The 22906-nt window shown below is 46.9% G+C and overlaps 1 protein-coding gene and 1 pseudogene across 2 annotated transcripts in view; one reads left to right on the top strand and one right to left on the bottom strand.

Annotated features, from left to right (window-relative positions):
• Pkn (serine/threonine-protein kinase N) overlaps positions 1–22906 on the top strand; it is a 149557-nt gene that overhangs the window by 77812 nt on the left and 48839 nt on the right. For both annotated transcript variants that reach the window (XM_084589337.1, XM_084589338.1), the window contains exons 9-12: positions 6246–6389; positions 11262–11334; positions 12021–12155; positions 20839–20966. In XM_084589337.1, coding sequence (XP_084445463.1) covers positions 6246–6389; positions 11262–11334; positions 12021–12155; positions 20839–20966 — 480 coding nt within the window. The remainder of the gene's footprint in view (positions 1–6245; positions 6390–11261; positions 11335–12020; positions 12156–20838; positions 20967–22906) is intronic.
• LOC146204640 (uncharacterized) lies at positions 2753–4697 on the bottom strand (annotated as a pseudogene).

Below are 22906 nucleotides of genomic sequence, written 5' to 3'. Positions count from 1 at the left end.
ACAAAATTAGGCCTAGCAGTAAAACTGGTGCTTTTCTGTGCTGCCTTGGCCCTATTGGTTCACATCGGTCATCAAAAAGAAAATCTGAAGGAAGGGCTTTTGAGGTGAATCTCCTTTTGTCTGTTTGGCTTGTGTTTTTTTTTTTTTTTTTTAATTTTAGAAAAGCACATGAAGGTGGAAATTAGGCGTATGTTAAAGCCATGCAGCAGTTACTTAAGGGGGGAGGCTACCTTTGAATACCAACTTTTTTGTTTCTTGGTATATTTGAATGAAATTTCTAGGGTAGACTCATGGCACAGTCATTTGACTAACTGCAAACTTTCATGGAGCTGCGCACATTGGTACTCAAGTTATAGAAGTACAGTCGAGCCCACTTATAACGGCCCCACTTAAGACGAACTTTCGCTTATAACGAACGAGACCGGAGCGACCGCCAAAATATACATTACTTCAATGGCACAAGATCGCACGTATAACGAACGTCCGTGAGCGCTGCCGACCGGTTACAGCGAACGGACGGTGTAAACCCGGCGCCCCGATACGAGATAACGATGGGCTCCCATCCCTTTTGGTCTGCTTTCGCAATCCTCCTCGCAAGCGAGCTACCCTTTGCTCGCAGACGCGTGCTGCCTACGAGTGTCGGCGCGTGGTGTGGCCTCCAATGCCACGCTGCCGCCCCTCCTCGCAACTCCGCTCCCTTCTCCTCTCGCCATTCCCTCGTCTTCGCCTGTCTCCACGGCGCCGGCCGCCGGCATAGTCTTCGAAGTTTCGTCATTTCGTTTCCTGGCTGTTCCATTGAGCGGCCGTGCCAGGGGCGCGGGGCGCCAGGAGGCAGGCCTCTCCATACGCTAGCGGTTGTACTGTTTGTACGGGCAAACTGAATGCGCAGCGGCGCGCGCGCCACTGCATTCAGTACGGCGGTGACGGTTCGTGGCCTCCGAGATTTGCGGAGGTAATCTCGGAGGCCATGGGCGGTTGAAAGCAACTACGGTAGAAGCCAACAGCTGGCAGCACTGACGCTCAGGGATGCCTCTCATTGGTCTCCCTGCTGCATACCATGTCCCGCTGTGTGTCCGTTCCGTTCCATTCCATTCCTTAGGCACTTCCTCACTTGCCTCGCGTGATTGTCGCACGTGCTCCGTCAGTTGCGGCGCTTTGTTGTCATTTTGGTGTGTGTGGTGTGAGCGCTTCGTCTGTCGGGCCTGAGTCGTATAATTCGGTATGGCGGACGGGAATTGCCTGCCTCCAGCGGTCACGAAACGAAAAGCGCTGGACATGGCAACGAAGCGAGCAATTGTGACGGAACTGTCTCAAGGTGCTAAAAATTGCGAGCTGGTGAAAAAGTACAGCGTGTCGAAATCAACCATCTCGACAATTCTGAAGAATAAGGAAAAGATCGCCAGCTCCGACGCCAACACAGCGGACAGAAAGCGCCTGCGGAAGGCCACCTATGCGGACGTAGAGGATGCGCTGATGAAGTGGTTCGTCGACGCACGGGCTCGCAACATTCCGATAAGTGGACCAATGATGCTGGGCAAAGCCAAAGACTTCGCATTCCTACTAGATTTTCCCGACTTCTGCCCAGGCAATGGCTGGCTACATCGGTTCAAAGTGCGGCATGGGATTGTTTTTAAATCGATTGTCGGTGAGGCGCGTTCGGTAAGTGACCAGGACGTTGCCAATTGGCTTGCAACAAACCGAGCCATTATTGCAAGCTACGCGGAGCAGGATGTGTATAACGCAGATGAAACTGCATTATTTTATCAGATGCTTCCAGACAAGACGCACTCCATGAAAGGGGAGTCATGCGCTGGCGGTAAACACAGTAAAGTGCGCGTTACAGTTCTTCTGTGCACTAATATGAATGGCAGCGACCGGCGCATGCCGTTTGTAATCGGAAAATCCAAGAAGCCACGTTGCTTTCGGAACCATGTACCCGTGCGCTACAGGCACAATACTAAGTCCTGGATGACACTGGATTTATTCGCAGAGTGGCTGGGCGAGTTTGACCGCGACATGCAGAGGCAAAGCAGGCGCGTGCTGCTGTTGCTCGACAATTGCTCAGCGCACCACGTGCAAACGTCTCTGACAGCAGTGACTGTACTTTTTCTGCCGCCCAATACCACTTCTAAAGTGCAGCCTCTTGATTTGGGCATAATACGCTCCTTTAAGGGGGGAGACTGCTTCTAGAGAAATTTTTTCTATTTCTTTGCCAAACTCGATGAAATTGAATATCCTTATCTAATTTCTCATGCTGATTTCAAAAATGTGATTAGTTTTTTGATAGGACTATTGGTTCTCAAGGTACAATTAATTAGCCCCCTATTGTTCACAAGAACAATAGAGAGAAAAGTAAACAATAAAAGCTCACAAATTGCACATGGTTAGACTCTAGAAAGATAATGCAATGCAATGTTGGAAACAGTTTTCTAATTTTACCATTATTACTGATTTTACATCAGAATGAAATTCGTGCAAAAAATTGTGACTAATATGAAATTAAGAACTAGATCATTAAAAAAATTTATGAGCCATAATTTAAAAATCTGCTCCCAACATTGCATGCTTGGGTAACCTAGCTACATGCTAAAAAAAGAATTGTGGTTCTCTCAGCTATAGATGCTGAGATATGCTACTTTGAAAGTCACTCTGAGTCCAAAATTTGCATTCTGAGAAAAATGAGAAAAACAAGCAGAGTGATGTTTACTGAGGAAAAGTACTAAATTATCCATCCAGCCACCTTGGAAAGTTACTAATAGCCTCCTGAAATGTAGTCAGACTGCTTATTAGCATTTAAATGGCCTTTTTTTAGAGTGCGCTGCACATTTTCTGAGGACTTGTGCTTCTGTGCACATGCACTGTTCCTTTGCTTGTCTTTCTCCTGCATGCGTTTTGTTGTCTGGGGGCTGGCAGTCAGGTGCAGCTCTTTCAGAATGCTTTTTGCAGTTCTTTCACTCCCTGCATTAAACTTCATCACAGCCTCAGCCACAGCGGCCTGGACCGTGAAGAGTGAAGCATGGCGTTCCTTACGTGCCAGTGCCCAAATCATTGAATGCAAACGTTCATTATTGTTCTGTGTTTTGCCTCGTTGTACGCGCTCCAGAAGCCTCTTGTCAGAAAGCCTTTCATAGACTGGCAGCAAAGCTTCACAAACATGAAGAGGCAGGTTGTGTCGGTGATGCGGCATGGTCTCACCTCTGGCCTCTGCAGCATTCTGCTTACACCAAGACTCGGGGCCTGTTGGGCAGAAGCTGTGATTGTAGGTTACATCATTAGATGTAACATGATGGTAGGTGGCCATCACAGCCTTCTGTGTGGCCGCCACATCACCAGTGTGTGACTTCAAAGCCCATGGCATAGTAGGAGCTCAACTTGGAAATTAGATCTCCTGTAAGCCTTCCTTTGCCACCAAGGGATTCTCCACCAGAACCTCTCTGTTTCGTGATCACATTGCGCAGAGCAGTTCCCATGCGCTTCTGCACATGGTTTATGCAGTCTTCCTTTGTAACTGCTATGTAACCATATACTTTTGCTTCTTGCAAAGCAAGGAAAGTTCGGCTGTCCCCATCAGAGAGCATGGTCGTGTAGCGGAGGTTGTGCTGTTGTAGGGACCGCTGGAATAAAATAAGCGCAGCCTCGACTTCCATTTCACCAGCCTTCTTGGTGGTGTTTTTCTGGCATTTGTGGCCTTGTTTCCACGCCGGATACGCCGGGTCATCCTCTTTTGGGCCTCGTTCACACGCGGCGCAAAAATTGCTCAGCACGACGTAATCGAGCACAAGTCCGGTGAAAAGCTCGATAACAGTTCCAATTCCGATGTGAGATGAATGCCCGCGTGTCATCCACGAGCCGTCAAACGAAACTGCAATATTTCCGGGGTGACCGAAATTCAGCTCGGAGTACACCTCCCGAACGGATCGTGCGCAGTCTGCTGTCACCTTTTTGGCTGCACGGTCCACCGCGGGCGTCAACTTCTCCTTGACATATTTCTGCCACGTTTTTGTATGCAAACCTCGATGAGATATATTCATCACTGCGAATATATCATTTAGCGCACCGCGCTGATTGCCGGTTGCTTGCATCGCGCGCGCGGCAAGAATTTTCACAATGAACGGATTCTTTTTTTGTCCGTCGATCACACGCGGTGAACTCCAGCCACAATTAATGTCGTCGCAATTCACGCATGAAATCGTCAACTTCACCGCAAGGCCATATTCGCTGCCACATTTACCGATGTTGACATCACCGCCGCACACTTTACACTTCACACACGCTAGTAGCGCGTTCACGGAACTCAAGCTGATAACGGTGAAGGTCGCGTCGTCGAGTGGCTCGGCAGCTGCGGCATCTTCGGCGGTGTCTTCGGTTCCGCTGACAAAAGCTACCTTGCGCTCCGTTGCAGGGGTCGATGCCATCAGTTGAAGTTTTGCCTGCGCTTTCCTTCCGACTGCTTCGATATCGGAAGGTTGCAGCATCGGTGTGTCACGGCGAACGCGTCCGCTGTCAGAAGCTTCTGCGTCCGCCGCCGACGTTGACGTCAGGCCTAACCCGGTCAGCACATCACGATTAGATGCAACCGGTGACACATCAGCGATGCTTGCAGTTTCCGCGGAGTTCTTGCTCTTGAAGTTGTCAATGAGCAATTTCTTCCTCTTTTTTCCGAACTTGTGCGTCGTTCGGAACTTCGGCGCCGACATCGTTGCAAGACGCACCAGCGACGATACTCCGACAAGATGGCACCCACTGACGCTTGCCACAGGCGTGAAGCAGACGACGAAAAGCGTGTCAGCCAATCGGGTGACAGGTTTTAGTCACGTGCACCGACTAACGAATAGCAGCGCACGTCGAGACTCTCTTTTGGCGCCTTTTTTCTCCACAACCAATGGTCGTAAACGCGCAGCAATGGCGCGAAATTGAAGATGAAAACCTGCTCTTTCAAACGAGACCAAGATGGTGGCAGTCACTACCGGGGAATGACAACTGCGCATCGCGGAAAGAGCGTGGTTTTCGCGTCAATATTTGCCCCGAGTGTGCGCGGATATTTATTTTTTAATCGTATTACAACCGAAATATTGACTCCAGCGCTCTGAAAATTCATAAACCAGTAGAAAAAGAGGTGGAGATTTCAAAAATTCTAGTTCTGGAAAATCGATTTTTTCGCAATTTTTTTGCTCACAGAAGCCGTCTCCCCCCTTAAGGCATCGTATGGGCGCCGCATTGTGCAGTGCTTGCTCATCGCCGTTGACCGTCCGGCCGCTAACTTGCCGCTCCGAGTTTCATTGTATTCAGCCCTTGAGATGGTGAAGGCGGCCTGGGCGGAGGTGACGACCGCTTGCGTGCGAAACTGTTTCCGCAAGGCCGGCTTCGTCAACGCAGTACCGGACGTCGGGCCTTATGCCTCCGATGATGATGATTCCGGCGGCGATTTGTGGCAGTGCGTCGTCGACTCCGACATGGGAGGCCCTGGCATTGGTTGGCAGGATTTTATTTCTGCGGATGAAGACTCGGATATTGCGGAACCGTGCACGGACGAAGGCATCGTTTCTGAAGTGCGGGCCGAGAGCGACGCGGAAGAATCGGATGAAGATGAAACGTCTGAGCCAGCACCCGTAAGCACATCTGTAGCAATGGGCTATATAGAGGGCCTCAAACAACTTGTCTATGCCAAGGGGCTCGTGAAGAGCACGCTAGTGCTTTAAATAAACTGGAGACCGCCCTCATCGCATCTGCACTGCAGAAACAGACGAGCATCACAGACTTTTTTGCTAAGAAATAAATTTCGTGTTTTGACCGCCAACTTTATTTTTTTTTTTTTCTCTTTTTTAGTTTGTGGTCCAGTTACTACGAACTTCGGGATATAACGAACGGACGCCGCGTGACGCTCAGGTTCGTTATAAGCGGGCTCGACTGTACTGCTCCAAAACTAAGGTTTTGCTGCTCCAAAAATTGCTACAGGTCCTATTCCAGCTCTTGCACCCCTGAGTCCATGATGACAGAAGCATGACAGCACAAAGGGCCATTGCTGAAGTTCGGTGTAGTTCTGCCTAGGAGGTCATAACGAGTATGATGTTGCCAGTTTTTCTCTTCTCATATGTTTGCGATGTAAGATTTCAGTACTTGCTTGCAAGCAGATTGCATGTCCTAGTAATGTATTGTGAGAGACAATTGTTTTGTAATCACTGCAATCAGTCACAATATAGCTGTAATGCACAGTTTTTAATCGTAGTTTCCATTTTGTTTTGCAGTCTCGAGAACTGGAGATCCAGATATATTGGAAGGATTGGCGTGGAATGTGTGCTGTCAAGTTTCTCCGGCTTGAAGAGTTCATCGATGATGAAAGGCATGGCATGGCGCTCCATCTGGAACCCAAGGGACTTCTCTTTGCTGAGGTAAGCTTCTTGCGTCTTCCATAAAGGCAGGTTCATTTGGCGGTTGAATTGCCCATGGACCGGAGGCCGATACTGCACCTGACAACTTTACCACCGCAGAGCAAACTGGCAGCTGACGTCATTCTAAGCCAACCACACCACATTGTTGACTAGGGTGCCTCGATAACCCTGGGGGGTGCAAGGGCATCAAGATGCCCTATTGCTGACACTTCAAAAACGGCCCCACTCCGGGGGAAAAAAAAAAAAAATCCACTGTTACTCCTCTTATAAGATGTTGTTCTTCTGTTAGAAAAAGAGCAGACCACTCCAACATTTCGAGCGGGGAAGCGTGCGGCTCTTTTTGGCTTGCAAAGGCTGCGCCGTCCACAGACGAATTAGAGCCAGTCACATCGAGTCACGTGGTGCTCGTCCACTTGTGGACTTCAGCGATTTCATTCATCGAGTGAATCGGCCTTTAAGGCGGGAGGCTACCCTTGAACACCAACTTTTTTATTTCTTGAGGTATTTGAATGAAATTTTCAGGATATGCTCATAGTACACACATTTGAAGAACTACCAAGTTTCATGGAGCTGGGCTCATAGGTTCTCAAGTTAGAGGAGTATATCAAGATAGTTTACATAGATCCCTAGGGGCGGGCCTGGAGAATTTGCAAAATGTGCTAGCAGTCTGAAATTTGTTATAGTCATTCCTGGATAGTTTCCCCAGGGCAAGACAATTCCCTTTTTCCAAATTTCCTCTCTGAAAAATTTTAGTACAGCCCCAAATTTAGTGTTCAGATTTACACCTGACTTAACGATATTTTAATTGACTGCCCTTAATTACACATGAAATATTTTGAAAAAAACGAATTGTCTTGCCCTCAGAATTTTACTTAGGTATATACAGTCGCCGACCGTTTTTTCGGAGTTGAAGGGACCCGAAAAATGGTCCGAATAATCGAACAGTCCGCAGAATCCGTGAAGCACAAAAAATCACTTTATTCAGAGGAAATCGGCTTAAAAAAGTCGCCGATTTTACCTTGCGGCAAATTTCTTTTGCTGGTGACGATTTGCGCTTGTATTTGCGCCAAAGTTGTCGTTTCGCTGTACACGCTAGACAGCAAGTTCACAGCGTTCGTAATTTGTGCAAGCGATGGCTGTCGTAGGCCGCCCGAGTCGTCGTCGGAGTCCGACTCGTCTTCAGGTTGAAGAACCTGGCGTACAAGTTCGTCGTCCGTGAGGTCCGCACACATATCGAGGCCGTCGTCCACTTCAACAAACTCGCGGAACGTGGAGCCCGTTGGAATGTCCATTCCGTTCCCGCGAAGGTCAACGATGAGGTCTTCGCCACTGTCTGCAGTCAAATCCTCAGAATCGTTGCAGTCTTCTACGTCATCGACTTCATCGGCGGAGAATCCAGAGTGCCTGAAGCAATTAGCAATTGTTTCCGCTCTCACTGCCTTCCACGCGTCAGCCAGCATGCTAACCGCCGCAAAAAGATCCGTGGCGTACTTTTTCCCATTGTCAAAACAAAGGACTGTGCGCCGCAGAAGACGGGTCCGATAATGCACCTTAAGGTTTTTGATCACCCCCTGGTCCATTGGTTGGAGCACGCTGGTGGTGTTTGGTGGCAGGTATTCGAGCCGAATGGCTTTCAGGTTGTCGAAGGTGCCGTGAGCCGCGCAGTTATCAACAAAAATAATAACTTGTCGCCCCTGCCGCTCGAAACTTCGGTCGAGTCGACGCACGTAATCTTCAAACAAAGCATGAGTGATCCATGCCTTGGAGTTGCTGCAGTACCACACGGGAAGGTTCTTCGCGCCCTTAAAACACCTAGGATTTTTGGATTTGCCTATCACAAGAAGTGGCAGCTTCTCAGTGGCATTTGCACCTACCATTACTGTTATCCTTTCCTTGCTGTGGCGGCCCCCTGAACAGGAGTCACCCGAAAAAGAGAGGGTGCGGTCAGGCAACATCTTGAAGAAGAGGCCGGTCTCGTCACAGTTGAAGGTGTCCTCCGGGCTGTACTGGCTCAACAAGGGCTTCAACTTCGTCTGACGGTAGTCTGCTACCGTGGCTGGGTTGGCGGCTCCGCTCTCCCCGCACATCTTCTTAAAAGACACACCGTGTCTCTTCTTGAAACCATGGAGCCATCCGTCCGTGAACTTGAATTTTTCAATTCTCATTTTCACGGCCAGGGTCTCTGCCTTTTCCTTCAACGTGTCGCCCGACACTGGAAGGTTTTTCGCTAAAGCAGCTTTAAGCCAGAGTAGCAAGGCCTTCTCCAATTCGGGGTGGTCGCCTTTCCTGTCACTCTTCTGGCTGCTGCTGTGGGACGCCTCAAAGGCGGAAAAAATCTTCTCCTTATTTTTCACGTAATCCGAAATAGTTTGCTTCGACAGTGCGAACTCCTTGGCCACGTCAGCTTGCGTTCGCCCACTCAGCACTAGCTTTATGATCGCTGCCTTTTTCTCAAGGGTCATGGTAGAATAGCTCCCACGCTTCTTTGACGGACCCGGCAGCACCGGCGGGGCCATGTCCACAGCCCGAGTGCGCACCACACCGCTCGTCAAACACGCAAAAATGAGGCACTTTTCGTTCAGAGCGGTGGAACCGCCGGACGCAATCACAAAACGGCCAAAGGATTGACGGCGCGCCACTCGGTTGACGCGGTCGGAGAAACTCGTGTGACAACACGGCAGACGTATGAGACAAAGCACAAAGAGATAGCTGCCCGCGTCAGCGTTGGCGACAAAAGCAGGTTGACGGCGATGACAATCCGACTGCCACCTCGAAGTGGCAGAGATTGCAGGGGCCTCTCCTGGCAAAAATGGGGCACCGAAACCATGTCAAGCCAATCCAACTGCAGAGCCAATCCACCTCAATCCAAGATGGCGCTTGTTGCGCCGGCGAAAAGCCGATAAGGTGGCAGGTTTTGGCCTGCAGGGGACTGAAATTAGTCCGAAAAATCGAACTTTCGGACTTTTAAAGTCCGAAATATCTGTCGCGAATATGTATGCGCTTCTATGGGGTGACTGACGGTGCCTCACTGAAGTCCGAAATATCCTACAAGTCCGAATTATTGGAGTCCGAATTACCCGTCGGCTACTGTAACAAAAAAAACCTCATGAAAATCCAATAAGCGGGTCTTGAGCTATGACTTTCCCTAGCAGCCACACCGTGCAAAAAATTGATTCTGAGAAAACGGCTCTCAAAGGTTGAGAGAACAATAACTTTTTTGTTTCTCAAGTTATCATGATGAAATTTTCAAGACAGGCTCATGACATTAACAAATGAAAAACCACCAAGTTTTATAGAATTGTGCACGCTAGTTCTCAAGTCACAGAAGCATATCAAACTGGTTCGAATAGGTCCTTTATATCAAATCTGGAGAAATTGTGAAAGGCACTGGCATTGTGCAATTTGTCATGCTGATTCCTAGATAGGTTCCTCAGGGCAAGACAAAGCCCTTTTTCTAAATTCTCTTGCTAAAAAATAGCATAGAATTGGATTTTTTGTTATCAATTAGACCTATGTTGATTAACCAAATTAATTAGGACAAATTCCAGACATAATATTTTGAATACATGGGCTTGCCTTGCCCTCAAAAATTTATTCAGGTACAGTCGAGCCCACTTATAACGGCCCCACTTAAGATGAACACTCGCAATTATCATGAACAAGTCCGGTGCGACCGTCAAAATATACATTAGGTCTATGGCGCTCCGTCGATCTCGGCTACAGCGAACATCTGTGCGACTAGCCGATCGGCTACAGCGAACGCCTTGGTGCCGTAGACCACTTTCCACATGCTGAGATCCGTCGATCCTGTGCTCTGCAAGCCGCAACAATCGGCATTCCCGATTCCCCCGCGGCATTTCGCCCTAGCATGATGGGCGGCGCAGACGCATCAAGCGGTTTCCCGGTTTATCTATCGCGGCATCTCGCCGGAGGAACGAGGAGCGGCCCAAACGCGACAAGCGACTTCCCGGGTTATCTTCCGTGGCATAAGCGCCGAAACGAAAAAGAAAAAAAAAAAAGCTAGCCAAGTCTGCACTGAATGCGTGTCGCACCTCGAGGCATCGTGAGCGACCACGCAACGTTTAACACGTTGTACGAAACCGTTCAGAGGGCACGACGAGAGATCGTAAATCCGGCGATCGCAAAAATGGCGAAAGGCGAACAGAACGTACATAGTGAACCAGAATACTTTCACTATAGTACGAAGTACAAAGACAGCCAACAACGACAGCAAGCAAAGAGCCGTAGCAGACGACACGGGGAGGCGGAGACCGACGCGTCAGCGGCCGCAGCAGCCAATAGTAGTCGCCCGATTCCCCGCGTTCTCGCGGAGCGCGCGCTTTGCCCAATCGCAGCCTTGAATTCGAGCGCGGGAAACTTGAAAGCCACCACGAGGCTCTCAATCGGTAGCAAGCCACGCCTCGACCACGCCGCCGTCGCCGCCGCCGAGGGTGGCAGAAGAAAGCGCAAGAATTCACAAACAAAACAAGACCAAGATGGCGGCGCTGAGTTCGGCGGGAGAGGAATGGCGCGCGCGCGAAGTTTGGGAATTTTCGGCGCTTGCTCGCTGCTCCGCGGCTGCCGCCGCTTGTTAAATAATTAATTTCGAGTATTTCTACGGCGAGTTGGGCATTGATAATTACAGAAATGGTAGTTTATAAGACATACTACCGGAATATATAATCTTCCAAAAATCGACTGTTTCGCGATTTTTTGGTTTTCAAAGGTCGCGTCCCCCCTTAACAGAACAGGCGTAACTTACCATGTACACTACTGTATTCACATTGTGCTGAATGGAAGGTGGTAGCCTTTTATAGCACACTGGAAGTCTTTATAATAAATGTCTACTTTTTATGTCTACCTCTCTCTCAGATAAAGTTCCTGAATCCAATGATCTCAAGGAAACCCCGTCTGCAGCGCCAGAGGAAGCTCTTTATTCAGAAAGGTAAGCTTCTTGCATGTGTAAGCTACCATTTTACATGGTTTTGTGCCAGGCTCTGACCATCTCTTATGCTCAACCTCCACATGGTAGCTCTACAGCTGCAGTTAAGGGCTGAGGAACAGCACAAAGTTTGAATTGCTTCAGTTGTGGAGTGAAAGAGAACTGAACAAGGGGGAGCTTCAGTTTTCAAACCAAGGTAGTGTTTTGAGAGACGTGGTGACGTGGCAGTGCGATCATCAGTGACAGGGCTCACATAGTGCGCTTTTGCATAAGGGGGACGGGGTGGTATGTCTAGGTATGAACAAATGTTTCCTTGGGTATGGATTTTTATGAACATGGAACTGGTGGTCCCATGACCTAAAAAAATAAAAAGGTGGCATCTGCTGCTTCCGCTTTTTAGGTAATGAACTGTATAATCAATTTGGTACTCATGGTGTTGATAATAGTGTATCATTACCTGTACTTATACCTGAATAGTGTTGCAGACCTCATGTTAAAAGAACCTTGCTTTGCTTTCTTTTTCACCAGGTTTCAAGGTTTCTCGTAAGCACACATTACATAAAAGCTTGCTTCCAGATTCTTATGAATGAAGGGGAAATGATTATTGCTACCATGTTTACCTATTTCCTTTTGTTTTTATTTTGCTAACCTAGTTTGTGACAATATTATTATTAAATGCTATTCTGCAGGAAAGAACTTTCTTCGGCCAACACAGATGAACATTAATGTGGCCACATGGGGCCGCTTGATGAAGCGTGCTATGCCTCCTGGTTGTTCTGACCAAGTAACAACAGTTAGCCCTCCTGATGCTCTTCTAACCACAGGTGAGATTTTCGTTTTTATTTATATGCATTAGGAACATGCCTTTAAAGCTACCCGCCGCAGTGGCTCAGTGGTTGGGATGTTCAGCGGCTACGCTCTAGGCTCTAGGCATCAGTCCCGGCTGATGTGGCCGCATTTTGATAAAAGTGAAGTACAAGGTGCCCGTGTACTGACGACACAGCATGTTGAAGAACTCCAAGCGGTAAATATTAATCTGGAGCCTTCTACTACAGTGTCCCTCATGGGACATTTAATCCCAAATGTCATATCATACTTTTTGGCCATTTTTACTCCTCTTTTTCTTTTGACAATCAGTTTTGTGCCCAGGGTTCATGACACTTAGGTTGACTCTTTCTTTTGACATCACATAGTTTTACTGAAACAGTTAAATGGCTGCATGCTTAGTGTCCCTGTCAGGCACGTTATCTGTTAGCGTAGGGTGGTTATTATAGATATAAAGACAAATGCAACAAAATTTTTCTGCCTGTAAAAAGACTTTTATTTGTTTGTCAAGAGAGAATTCTAAAAAGAAAGTAACAGCTATTGTGGTAGGAGCGAATGTATGAGGAATCGCTTGCAAAAATTGTTACTCTCCAAATCGAAATTCAAAGGGCGCCACTTACCCGAGTGCCTAAAATGTCTGTGGCTGAAAATAGGTCTAAAAATCTTTATTTCTTGATTTTCTCTGTCCTAAGATGTCTCCACGACTCTCTGCTAGTTTTGGTTGAAAAATACTGCCTCTTTTTCGCATTACAGCGTTCCAAAGTTGCGAAATTGACTGCTTGGCCCTTTAAATTGAGGTCAGGTCGTACGGAGCTTTGATTGGCATCAGTTCAAGAAGTATGCGCTTCACCAGCATCATTTTGGTCTCATTCGAAAGATAGTGATTCAGGCTATTTCCATATCTCAATTGGCATCCATGAGTAAACACCAGAAGCACTAAACAAAGGGAGAAGATTGTGTGAAACGTGCTGCTATTGGGCTCTGAAAGCACGTGACCAAAGCGAGCACTTTTGGTTCGCTGGCTCCCAGTGTCGACTGTTTGCAGCCTAGTACCATTTTGAAAAGGTCGCGCAGTTAGACCTAGTCAGCTTAGCGCTGTTCTGTTATTGTGACCAGGGCGTAACGCCCGGAAAATTTAATTCCAGCGTAATACTAACCTATAAAGAGAAGAAAGATAGAGATAAGAGGCGTGCAGGTGCCGCATCCTGTTGTCTGCAATCAGTGACGAAGCGCCAGCGCTTCGCGATGGCCATTTTTATGCATACGGCATATTGCAGGTGCAGCATATTGCATCTGCAATATCATCTTCAATTAGCACTGATGGCTTGTGGGGAGAGCTTACGCCCACGTTGTGCATGGGTACAGCAGCGATGTGTAAACAGCATTTCATTTTGTGCAGTTGGGTCTTTTTGGGCCGAATAATAGCAACCACTCTTCTACAAGCTTGTCTTAAAGTCTGTATTAAAATTTCGGGCAGCGCCGCCTACGGTGAAAATGGCTGCCAGGTGCTGTTTGCACTTCGCTGTGTGTTTCAGTAATTCAGTGTGACGCCCCTGTCATAGTGCCATTTGTCTTACGAAGGGAGGACAGGGCACTTGAGGAGCTGAAAACCGTGAAAAAATTTTGATCTTTGAAAATATTTTTGAAATTACAGCACAGCTTTTACATTTCTATAGATTTATTCCACTTTATAAGGTGCAAACGAGCTGTATAATTCTCACCTCTGTTGGTTTGTCGTTGTTTTCTCAAAACACGAATTTTTGACTGTTTGTTAGTTTATATCTTTGCATCTAAAGCAGTTAAAAGAAATAATTTTTATTATAGTATGTGGTTATATGATTGAAGTATACAGTTTTGGAAACCAATTTCTCAGTTGTGCTTTCTAATATTTTTGTGCACTGTAATTGAAACTGCTCATCAACCAGTCCTTCCTTCACTGCATTTGAACAAGTCCTAAAATGACTAATATTGGCTTAATCAAAAAAGTACTTCCTGCATTATGTTCCTTATACTGTATGCTCTCTGCCATATGTTAATAATAGTTTTCTCTGTTTTTGTTTTTGCAAACAGTTCAGTGAAAATGTCTAGTATCCTGAAAACTAATTGACAGAAAACTGATTACATATTTGAAATCAGCATAAAAACCTGATTATGATAGTGCACTTTCGTTACATTTAATCGAAAAATAAAGTGAAAAGTTCCAAGAGCCCTTCCCCGCTTAGGATAGCAGTGAATTAGCGCAGTGTCGTGTCGTGATTTATGGCAGTGTTGTATATTTTGATATTGGTCACGAGAAGGGACAAGTGCCATGTGGACGCTAGCTGCAGCACAAGCTAATATTATTCGTAATTGGAACAAGAGAGATGATGGAATTGACAGTTTTCCTAGCTATTTTGTTTTTTATTCTAGAATTACAAATTTTTTTAACTGTTCTGTTATTCGGACCAGTTTTTCAGCCTCGCTGAGCCTGAAACGATCTCTCCGGACAGGTACAGATACTGCTATCGGAATAATGACTACGTGCTTAAGAGTGGAACTGGGTCTTGAAAGGTTTTTTTTTTTAGTTAGAAAAGTCACAATATGGAAATCTTCAGGAAACTTTTTTTAAAGCCAGTTCTAAGTATGCTATTTAAATTGATATAAAACAATTCCTTGAACACTTATGCAATATGTTATGTAAGCTTTTTGGAAGACCTTTAAGAAATTTTGCTTCAAGTAACTTGCTAAAATAGCATGCACTTGCATGCCATTTGTTTCTCCTGATGTCAAGGGCAGTGTGCCTATAATAGAACTTAGTTTCAGAAAGCTGCCACATCAGAAACTCAAAAGTTTGTACAGTCAACGACCAAATTTTCGGACATGCCCGATACAGTAGACTCTCGATAAACGGAAATCGGTTAAACGGAACAGACGCTTAAACGGAACAAACTCATCAGAGTTGGTTGGTTTTCTATCAACGCAATGTAAAAAAAATCTCGTTAATCGGAACTCAAGTTTTTCGACCATCGCATAAACGGAACCGAAAGCAAACTCGAAACCAAAACTAGTTGGGCAAATGCAGCGCCATCGCGGTGTGCATCACTGTCCCCCACCCCCTCAACCTCTTCGACCTCCTGGCGGTTTCGGCGGTTTTGGCAGTTTCGGGTTTTCTCGCACAGTGCGCCGCGTCGCTGCTTGTTGTCGCAGTGTGCGTGCTGTTCCGTATTCAGTTAGGCCTAAGCCTCAGAACCTTTGTTCGGTGTCGTAGCGACATTTCGTCGCGAAGTCAGGATCCGATGGGTACGCAGAAACGACAGCACAATGCGCTTGCACTAGAAAAGAAGACGGATATCATCAATGATTTCGAAAGTGGTCGATTTACTAAAACGGCGCTTACGACGAAGTATGGCATCCCAAAGAGCAGCCTTACGAGAATCCTCCAAGACAAGGACAAGCTGCGGGCGGCATTTGAAACGTCACGCTTTGGTCCCCAGCGAAAAAGACTACGAGCGGCTGACCATGAGGATCTGGAGAAGTGCCTCGTGCTTTGGCTGCAAAGGGCCCGCAGCGAAAACATCCCCATCAGCGGACCACTCATTCATGCTAAAGGAGAAGAATTCGCTCTCCAGCTCGGCATTGAGGGCTTTTCATGCAGCGATGGGTGGCTGACTAGGTTTAAAGACCGGAATGGTGTAGTGTTCCGTGCCATTTCAGGGGAAGCTGCCGCTGCCGATACGATGGCATGCGGAGAGTGGAAAGCAAGACGGCTGCCCAAAATTCTAAAGGAGTACGACCCTGAAAACGTCTACAACGTGGAGCATAAAATCATTTTTTGGCAGCCATTAAATTAAATCGCAGTTCCCACTACCCTACCAGCAAAAGAGTAAGCGGTCTGTTCTTTTTTTTTTTTTTTAATATTCCTGTACTCTGAGAAAAAAAAAATTTTTCGCTGTGTACTTTGTGCAGTGAAGTTCTTGCCCATTGTATACTGTTCTCCTGATTACCGAAATTTTGCATTTCGGGATTCACTTCCGCGGAAATCACAAACTGCGCGCCTGCCTGTCGTGTCGGGACCGCGGAAGCTGATTGCACAATGCTGAACCCATTCTCTCGGTAAACGGAACTCCTGATAAACAGAACGTATTTTCCCGGTCCCTTGAGGTTCCGTTTAACGAGAGTACACTGTATTCCGGACGTCTTCGCGACACCGCCACGAGCCCCATAGAATCAATGTAAGGGCATCTGAGATTTTGGACGCTTGAACCTCCCGCCATCCAATTTTTCTGACTTTTTGACGCGACGGAAGGTCTGAAACCGCAACTGCGTCGTACAAAGCCACCATTTTGGCTATCTCCCAGTCTGCGTATCATGTCACAGCTTTGAACAACTAGCCGTACCTAGCCATCACACACCGATTTGGTCTGGCCATTCTGGCTGTGTTCACCAGCGCCTCTTCCGGAGTTTCCGGAAGCGCCGTCGACGCTGCGACCATTTCGCCTTTTCGTTGCGCCAACTCATCGCAGACCACATAGTGTTTTGCTAAGCTGGTGCATGGTTCTGCTACGTGCTACGTATTGTGTCAAGTGTGCTCTGTGACGCTAGGCCTAGGTGCTTCGACACTTCGCAACAAGAGGGATTTTGCTTGCCCACGACGGCCCCCACTCCGTCCTCGTCATCCTCGCCGATGGCATCGAAGCGTGGAAAACAGTACCGTCGGTTAACGATGGAGAAGAAAGCCGCCATTATTAAACAAGTAATGAGCGGACGATCGCAGGCTGACGTGGGTGAGGAGTTCGGCATTTCCAAACAAACAGTCTTAGAGATTTTCTCAAGAACAAGGGCAAGATCCTGGAAGCGGTCGAAAAACCATCTGGTGCCAAAAAAAAAAGAATGCAAGCCAAGGTGTTCACCCAAAGCTTGAGGAAGCCCTCATCATTTGGTTTAATTCAATGACTGCAAAGTGGTTGCCGGTCTCGGGCGGAGTTTTGAAAGAAAAAGGGGAAACTCGCGCTTCAAATGGGCATTGACGATTTTAAGTTTAGTGATAGGTGGCTGAGAAACTTTAAACATCGGAATGACTTCACGTTCAAAAAGGTGTGCGGTGAGAGCGGCGCCGTTGACAATGCAGTTATTGAGCAGTACCCCAGCGGAAAACTGCAGTCTTTGTTGCAGCAGTTCTCTGCTGACAATGTTTTCAACTGCGACGAAACTGGCCTTTTTTTTTTTTATAAGATGTTGTCGGAAGGAATGCTTGCTTTTGCTGGTGACTTATGCCACGGTGGCAAGCACAGTAAAGAGTGGCTGACCGTTCTCGTCAGCAGCAAGATGTCTGGCAGCGAGAAGCTTCCCTTGCCTGTAATCGGGAAGTCAAAGAACCCGAGGTGCTTTAAAGGGACGTCGTTTTTAGTGTTGTACGAAGCCAACAAAAAGGCATGGGTCACTCAGCAGTTGTTTGAGAATTACATCTGCAGGTTGGACAGGAAGTTTCAACTTCAGAACAGACGTGTCGTGCTCTTCGTTGACAACTGCGCCGCTCATTTTCACATCAAGAATTTGAAGGCTGTTCAGCTGGAGCTCATGCCGCCCAACATTACTGCAATTCTCCAACCGATGTACCAAGGCATCATCCGCAATTTCTACCGTTCACGGGTACTAAACCGCATGGTGTTGTGTGCGGAAAGCGGCAAAGGCTACAACGGTGACCTTCAGTCTGCTGTCGGAATGCTTGCAGACGCATGGAAGACAGTGCAGGAAGACATGATTCGCAACTGTTTTCGCCACGCGGCTTCGCATTCACCACAGAGGCAGCAGACTTGCTTGAATGTGACGTGATTGACATGTGCCCGCCCATGGACGACGCGATCAACGGCCCCCGCTCTGCTGGGATTTCCATACCGACGGAAATAACTTTTGAACAGTTTGTTGACGCTGACAACGAGCTCAACTTCTGTTCAGAACTGACGGATGAAGAGCTAGTCCGTCAGGTTGTGGAGGATTCAGAAGACTTCGATGTTGAGAATGGGGAGCCAACGTCTGCACCGCCTACGAGCGCCGAGTTGACGTGAGCATTGCTCACTCTTTCATCGGTGTACAGCGCTGACATGACTCTTGCTCAGATCGAGACGAATATGATCGCATGCAAGTGGAACGCTGTCCGAACAAGGATCGACAAGTTCTTTAAGACACTGCAGCAATAACGCCGGCTGCCGTGACTACACATGCATAATAAACAGGCTGTTGGCTGCATAGAGTTTTTGAACAGCTCTTTCATGCTTTGATGTTTCGGAAGCCTAATACCTCGTCCTTGAGTGTTTGGATCCAAGAAATATTTGTAAAATGGTACACCTTTTTCATGCATTCATTTTTTCGGACTGCCTGAATTTTCGTACGTTTTGCGTTCCCTAGAGGGTCCGAAAAATTGGTCGTCTGTATTTCGTTTTCTGAGGTGGCAGCTTCAGTATCCATTAACTCGAGCTCTGTGACGGGTAGGATGTTAATTTTACCCTTATTTGCATTCCTTGACATCAAGAGATATAAATGGTACGTATTTTAGCACGCAAGATTACATGGTCTCTGAAGATTTCGTAATTGTGGCTTGAAATTATTGAAGCGAAAAGCTTTACTACGAGGGTCGGAGCCGATCTTCGCGTATGCTGCAACCGAGTGACGTCACGCTCAGCGCAGATGGCCGCAGCCATCGCTTCACTACAGTAAAAGCTCGTTAATTCGAACTTCACGGGACTGGGGAAAAAGTTTGAATTATCGATTAGCCTCGATAAAACTGACAAGAACCATCTGCATTACGGTAAATTTACCGTATTAACTCGCGTAAACAACCCACTCGTATAATGAACCCGCCCACCCGCGAATTTCACCTTAGAATTCGAAAGAAAAAAAGGCATGAGCCGTTAACGCGTCTCTCCGCGCCGTCACGAGAAAAAAAAAACGCTTGAACCGTTAACGTGTACCTGCGTCCTCCGTTCCGCGTTGTCACGGTCCACAACACACCTTGGCAGTGTGCCAAGATGCTTGATAACATAGCGATGTAGTTTTCTTTTGATGTTGGCTCTAGCAAGGGGGAGAAAGCGAACTTGGCAGGGTGCCAGCGCTTGTCCGGTTGTGCAGGCCTCATTTTCAATATGTTCGCTTTATCATGTCATAGGCGATTGGGGCGGGTGCTGTCTACTACCATGCGCAATAGCAGTAAACGCCTTTTGAAGGGGACGCCGACCGCCTGCTCTCGTTGACTGTCGATGGATGAAAAAGTGGGACTCTCGCAAAACAAAACAAAAAAAACAAACTCGTAACCTATAGCACTCATCCGAAGTCCTAGCTTTTTATAGGCGTTTGCTGGGACCGCGCCGACAGTGCTTATGCGCATTTCTGAATTAACAGGGCTTGATTAACGAGTATTTAATTGCGAGTTTCGGAGGTTGCGCGGAAGAGAGAGTAGGCAGCTGCGGCCGCCAACCCCTACCCTCCGGCGGCGCCGCGCCAGTCATGGCGCCACACGTGCTGTGTGCCAAGCTGCCCATACGCGGCGGCGCGTAGTTCGAATTATCCGTTGCGGAACCGACTTGCGTTTGAATTAGTGTGCTTTTTTGTACACAGATCTTTATGGAGCTTGGCCGGACCAAGTAGTGTAATTCGAATTATCGAGGTTCGAATTAACGAGCTTTTACTGTACCTGTGTCAGACCGCAGCTTTGCGTGGCTCCACATAGCCTAGTTCTGCGCATGCACGTGATGTCACAGCAAAGGCCAGCTGCGCAGCCCCCTCGCCAAGCTCTGCCGGCATTGCCTAGCAATGCTTAAGAGGTGTGCGCCTTCTCCTCATTAAAAAAAGAAAAATTAGTCTCTATCCAGGAATTGAACCTCCATCCCTTGGATCGCCAGCCGAGCGCTTTACCGCTGTGCCGCGCCCTGGGTTGTGAAACGCTCTTCATAATTCTGCTTGCCTACCGTGAGGATGATAGCGGGATTCCGCGAGTGACAGACACTGCGATTGGCGCGCAATTTGTCCTTTTGTGTTGTTCTTCCTGTGGTGTTTCGTCAGCGCTATAAGAATCAAGAGCAATTTGAAAGTACCGAAGACTAAAATAGTCAAGTCACTCAATTAGGGTGACGTCAAGGATGTGACGTCACCCACCTGCCGTCAGCTATAAGAACCAAATAGGAACAAGTGCGCTCCGGTGGGTGCTTCTTGCCTTTCGCGAGTGACAGATGCTGCACCTCTCCTTTCCTGTAAATGAATTATAGAACGCTGGTGAACTTAGGCGCGCTCGACATGGAAGCCAAGGAGAGCTTAGCTGCTGGCGAACGGCGCAGAAGACTGGAGAAAAAAACTTCTGATCTCGAGGTAGTCACTGCTTTTCGCTACGTGTATCCAAGCATAGCAGAGCTAAGCCATCTTTCATTTTTTCAAGACCCAACTCCCCTCTCAAAAAGTTAAAGACAACCGCGAAATTAGTAAAATAGTGTGGTTTGGAAAATCTTCAAATGCTTCATTTTTTTAATGTCTTTAGGTTTTTTGCTGAAATAAAATTGTGACTTTTATTTTGTTGCGTGTTCAGCTGTTGCTGCCGTGCTGTCAGTAGCATGTTTCAAGCATCTGCTTTCTGACGTGCTGAGTGCTGCTAAATTTATGATGCTCTTATATTTATCTGGCATAAGATTGTATCTATATTTTTTGCTTGCTTTGTAGCTCCTGTCACTACTTCGCCTGAGCTGGATAGTTTGGTTGTCACCAAGCTTAACTTTGAAGACACCAATGAGCCGGACGCCTCGAGTCCTTCGGCGCCTCATCAGACCTCACTTGAAGTGGATGTTCAGGTAATTTTGTGTCAAGGAAGAAGCCGCGTTAGTGATGTTGCTACAATGGAATCTTATTAATCCAAACTAGGTTAAGCTGAATGATGATTTGCTTCCATCGTCATCAAGTATATTGCCTTCAAACTACACATAACCTGTACTAATTATCAGTCTACTGTACACTGAAAGCTCGTAAATTCAAACCTCAATAATCCCAATTTTTTGATAATTCAAGCTGCATTATTTCGTCTTGCCAAGCTCCATAGAAGTCTTTTGTATATATATAAAAAAAAAAAAAACAATTCGAATACGAATCATGTTCGTCACTGATTTGAACTATACACTGCCACGCCTAGGCAGCCTGGTGCCTGAGAAATGCCTCCGCGATAGGGCAGCGTAGTGACAAAGCAGTGGGCCTCCGAAACATTGAGAAGAGACCAAACCAGGTAAACCATGCAAAACAAACAGTAATATAAGAACCCAACAAAAATGTGACAAAGAGGAGAAGAGAACAATAACATTTTTGTGGTGCTCTTATATTACCGTTTATCATGGTTCACAAACTCGCCCAATCAGCTGTTCTTCTAAATCATGCAAGATTGGGTAAAGCCGAACTGGCGCCGTGAACAGTGCGGCAGAGGGTGCCTGCTCCCTTGTTTCGCATGACTTCCTAGATTTGCATCTAAAAGCTTGTTGATTTGTACCTCGTTAATTCCAAAATACGGATAAGTCTTACTGTGTGTGCCGATGCCCACCTGTAAGGTAGTGGCATCAGATGGGCGCTACAGGTCTCTCATCGGTCAGGCCGCCTCCAGGTAAAATAGGCATGGTAAGCGATCGTCAAAATAGAATTCAGACCTGAACTGCATGTTGTGGAGTTGAATGCGCAGCCTTTATGTGCACACAATGGCTAACGTGATAAAAAATGGATGACCTCATCTCTGAGAATGGGCTGAACGTGTAGATTTCAGTTCCGTTTTTGTGAGCCTTGCACAGTTTGCACCAGCCCACTGCAACAGTGGATATTGGCCCTGAATCTGCCTGCTAACCGATCGCAATTGTGTGGTGTTTTAGGCACTCGTTGGCAGCACTGTGCGTTTTCCGCACTTCCATTCACGTGATTCTTTTACTGTCCATAAAATGCGAGCTTGTCAAGCGGCATGGAGCACATCATATGTTGAAGCCTTACACGCATTTTAATGGCTGCTTGTAAGGGTGCTGCTATTGCATCGCACCGTGAAGGGAAGTGCTTACCATTTTCTAGCAGCTCCGCTCTGACATTCCTACGTGCGCATAATAAAGCATTGATGGCAGTGCGAAAAAGGCAATGTTGTGATGTTCTTGTCTAAAAAGCAGGCAAACATTGCCCAGTCTTTCGCCAAATAAATTTACCGCAGTGGATGTTCGTCTGTCAGTTTTTTTTCGAGCAATTCAATAATTTGAACTTCAGATAATAATAAAAACTTTTTTTCCCAGCCCTGTAAAGCTTGGATTAACAAGCTTTTCCTGTACTGCCGTAAGCAGTGCAAATTTGTAAATGCTTCAAATCCTAAAACTTAAAATTTCAATCTGATTTCAAATCTTTCAATTTTTATTTAAAGATTAGAAGCCTTTGCTGCTGAATTCTAAAAACTCCTTAAAAATATTAACTATCTGCATTCTGTTGATGGCAGAAAATTTATTGGGTGAAAGAATTGGCTATCACTTTTAGCCGTTTTGCCAATTGAGATCACATATTCAGTGGGCGGCATGCATACAACTGTAAACTAGGGAAGACAGCAATCTAGAGTTTACATTCATTCCTGTGTGCTGCCGAGCATGTGACCCATGTGACTGCACATCACACTTATATGGAACGAAAGTTTTGCTTGCAAATGTGCACACCACCATTCACGAAGTTGTTGGCGCCTTTAAGTTTTGGAGCACTGCCACATGCATAAGCCAGCCATCTTTATTCTCGT

The sequence above is a fragment of the Amblyomma maculatum genome, chromosome 1 (assembly GCF_055883805.1).
Source record: "Amblyomma maculatum isolate TAMU_Amacu chromosome 1, ASM5588380v1, whole genome shotgun sequence".
NCBI classification, from domain to species: domain Eukaryota; kingdom Metazoa; phylum Arthropoda; class Arachnida; order Ixodida; family Ixodidae; genus Amblyomma; species Amblyomma maculatum.
This window is presented reverse-complemented; position numbering and strand designations above follow the sequence as displayed.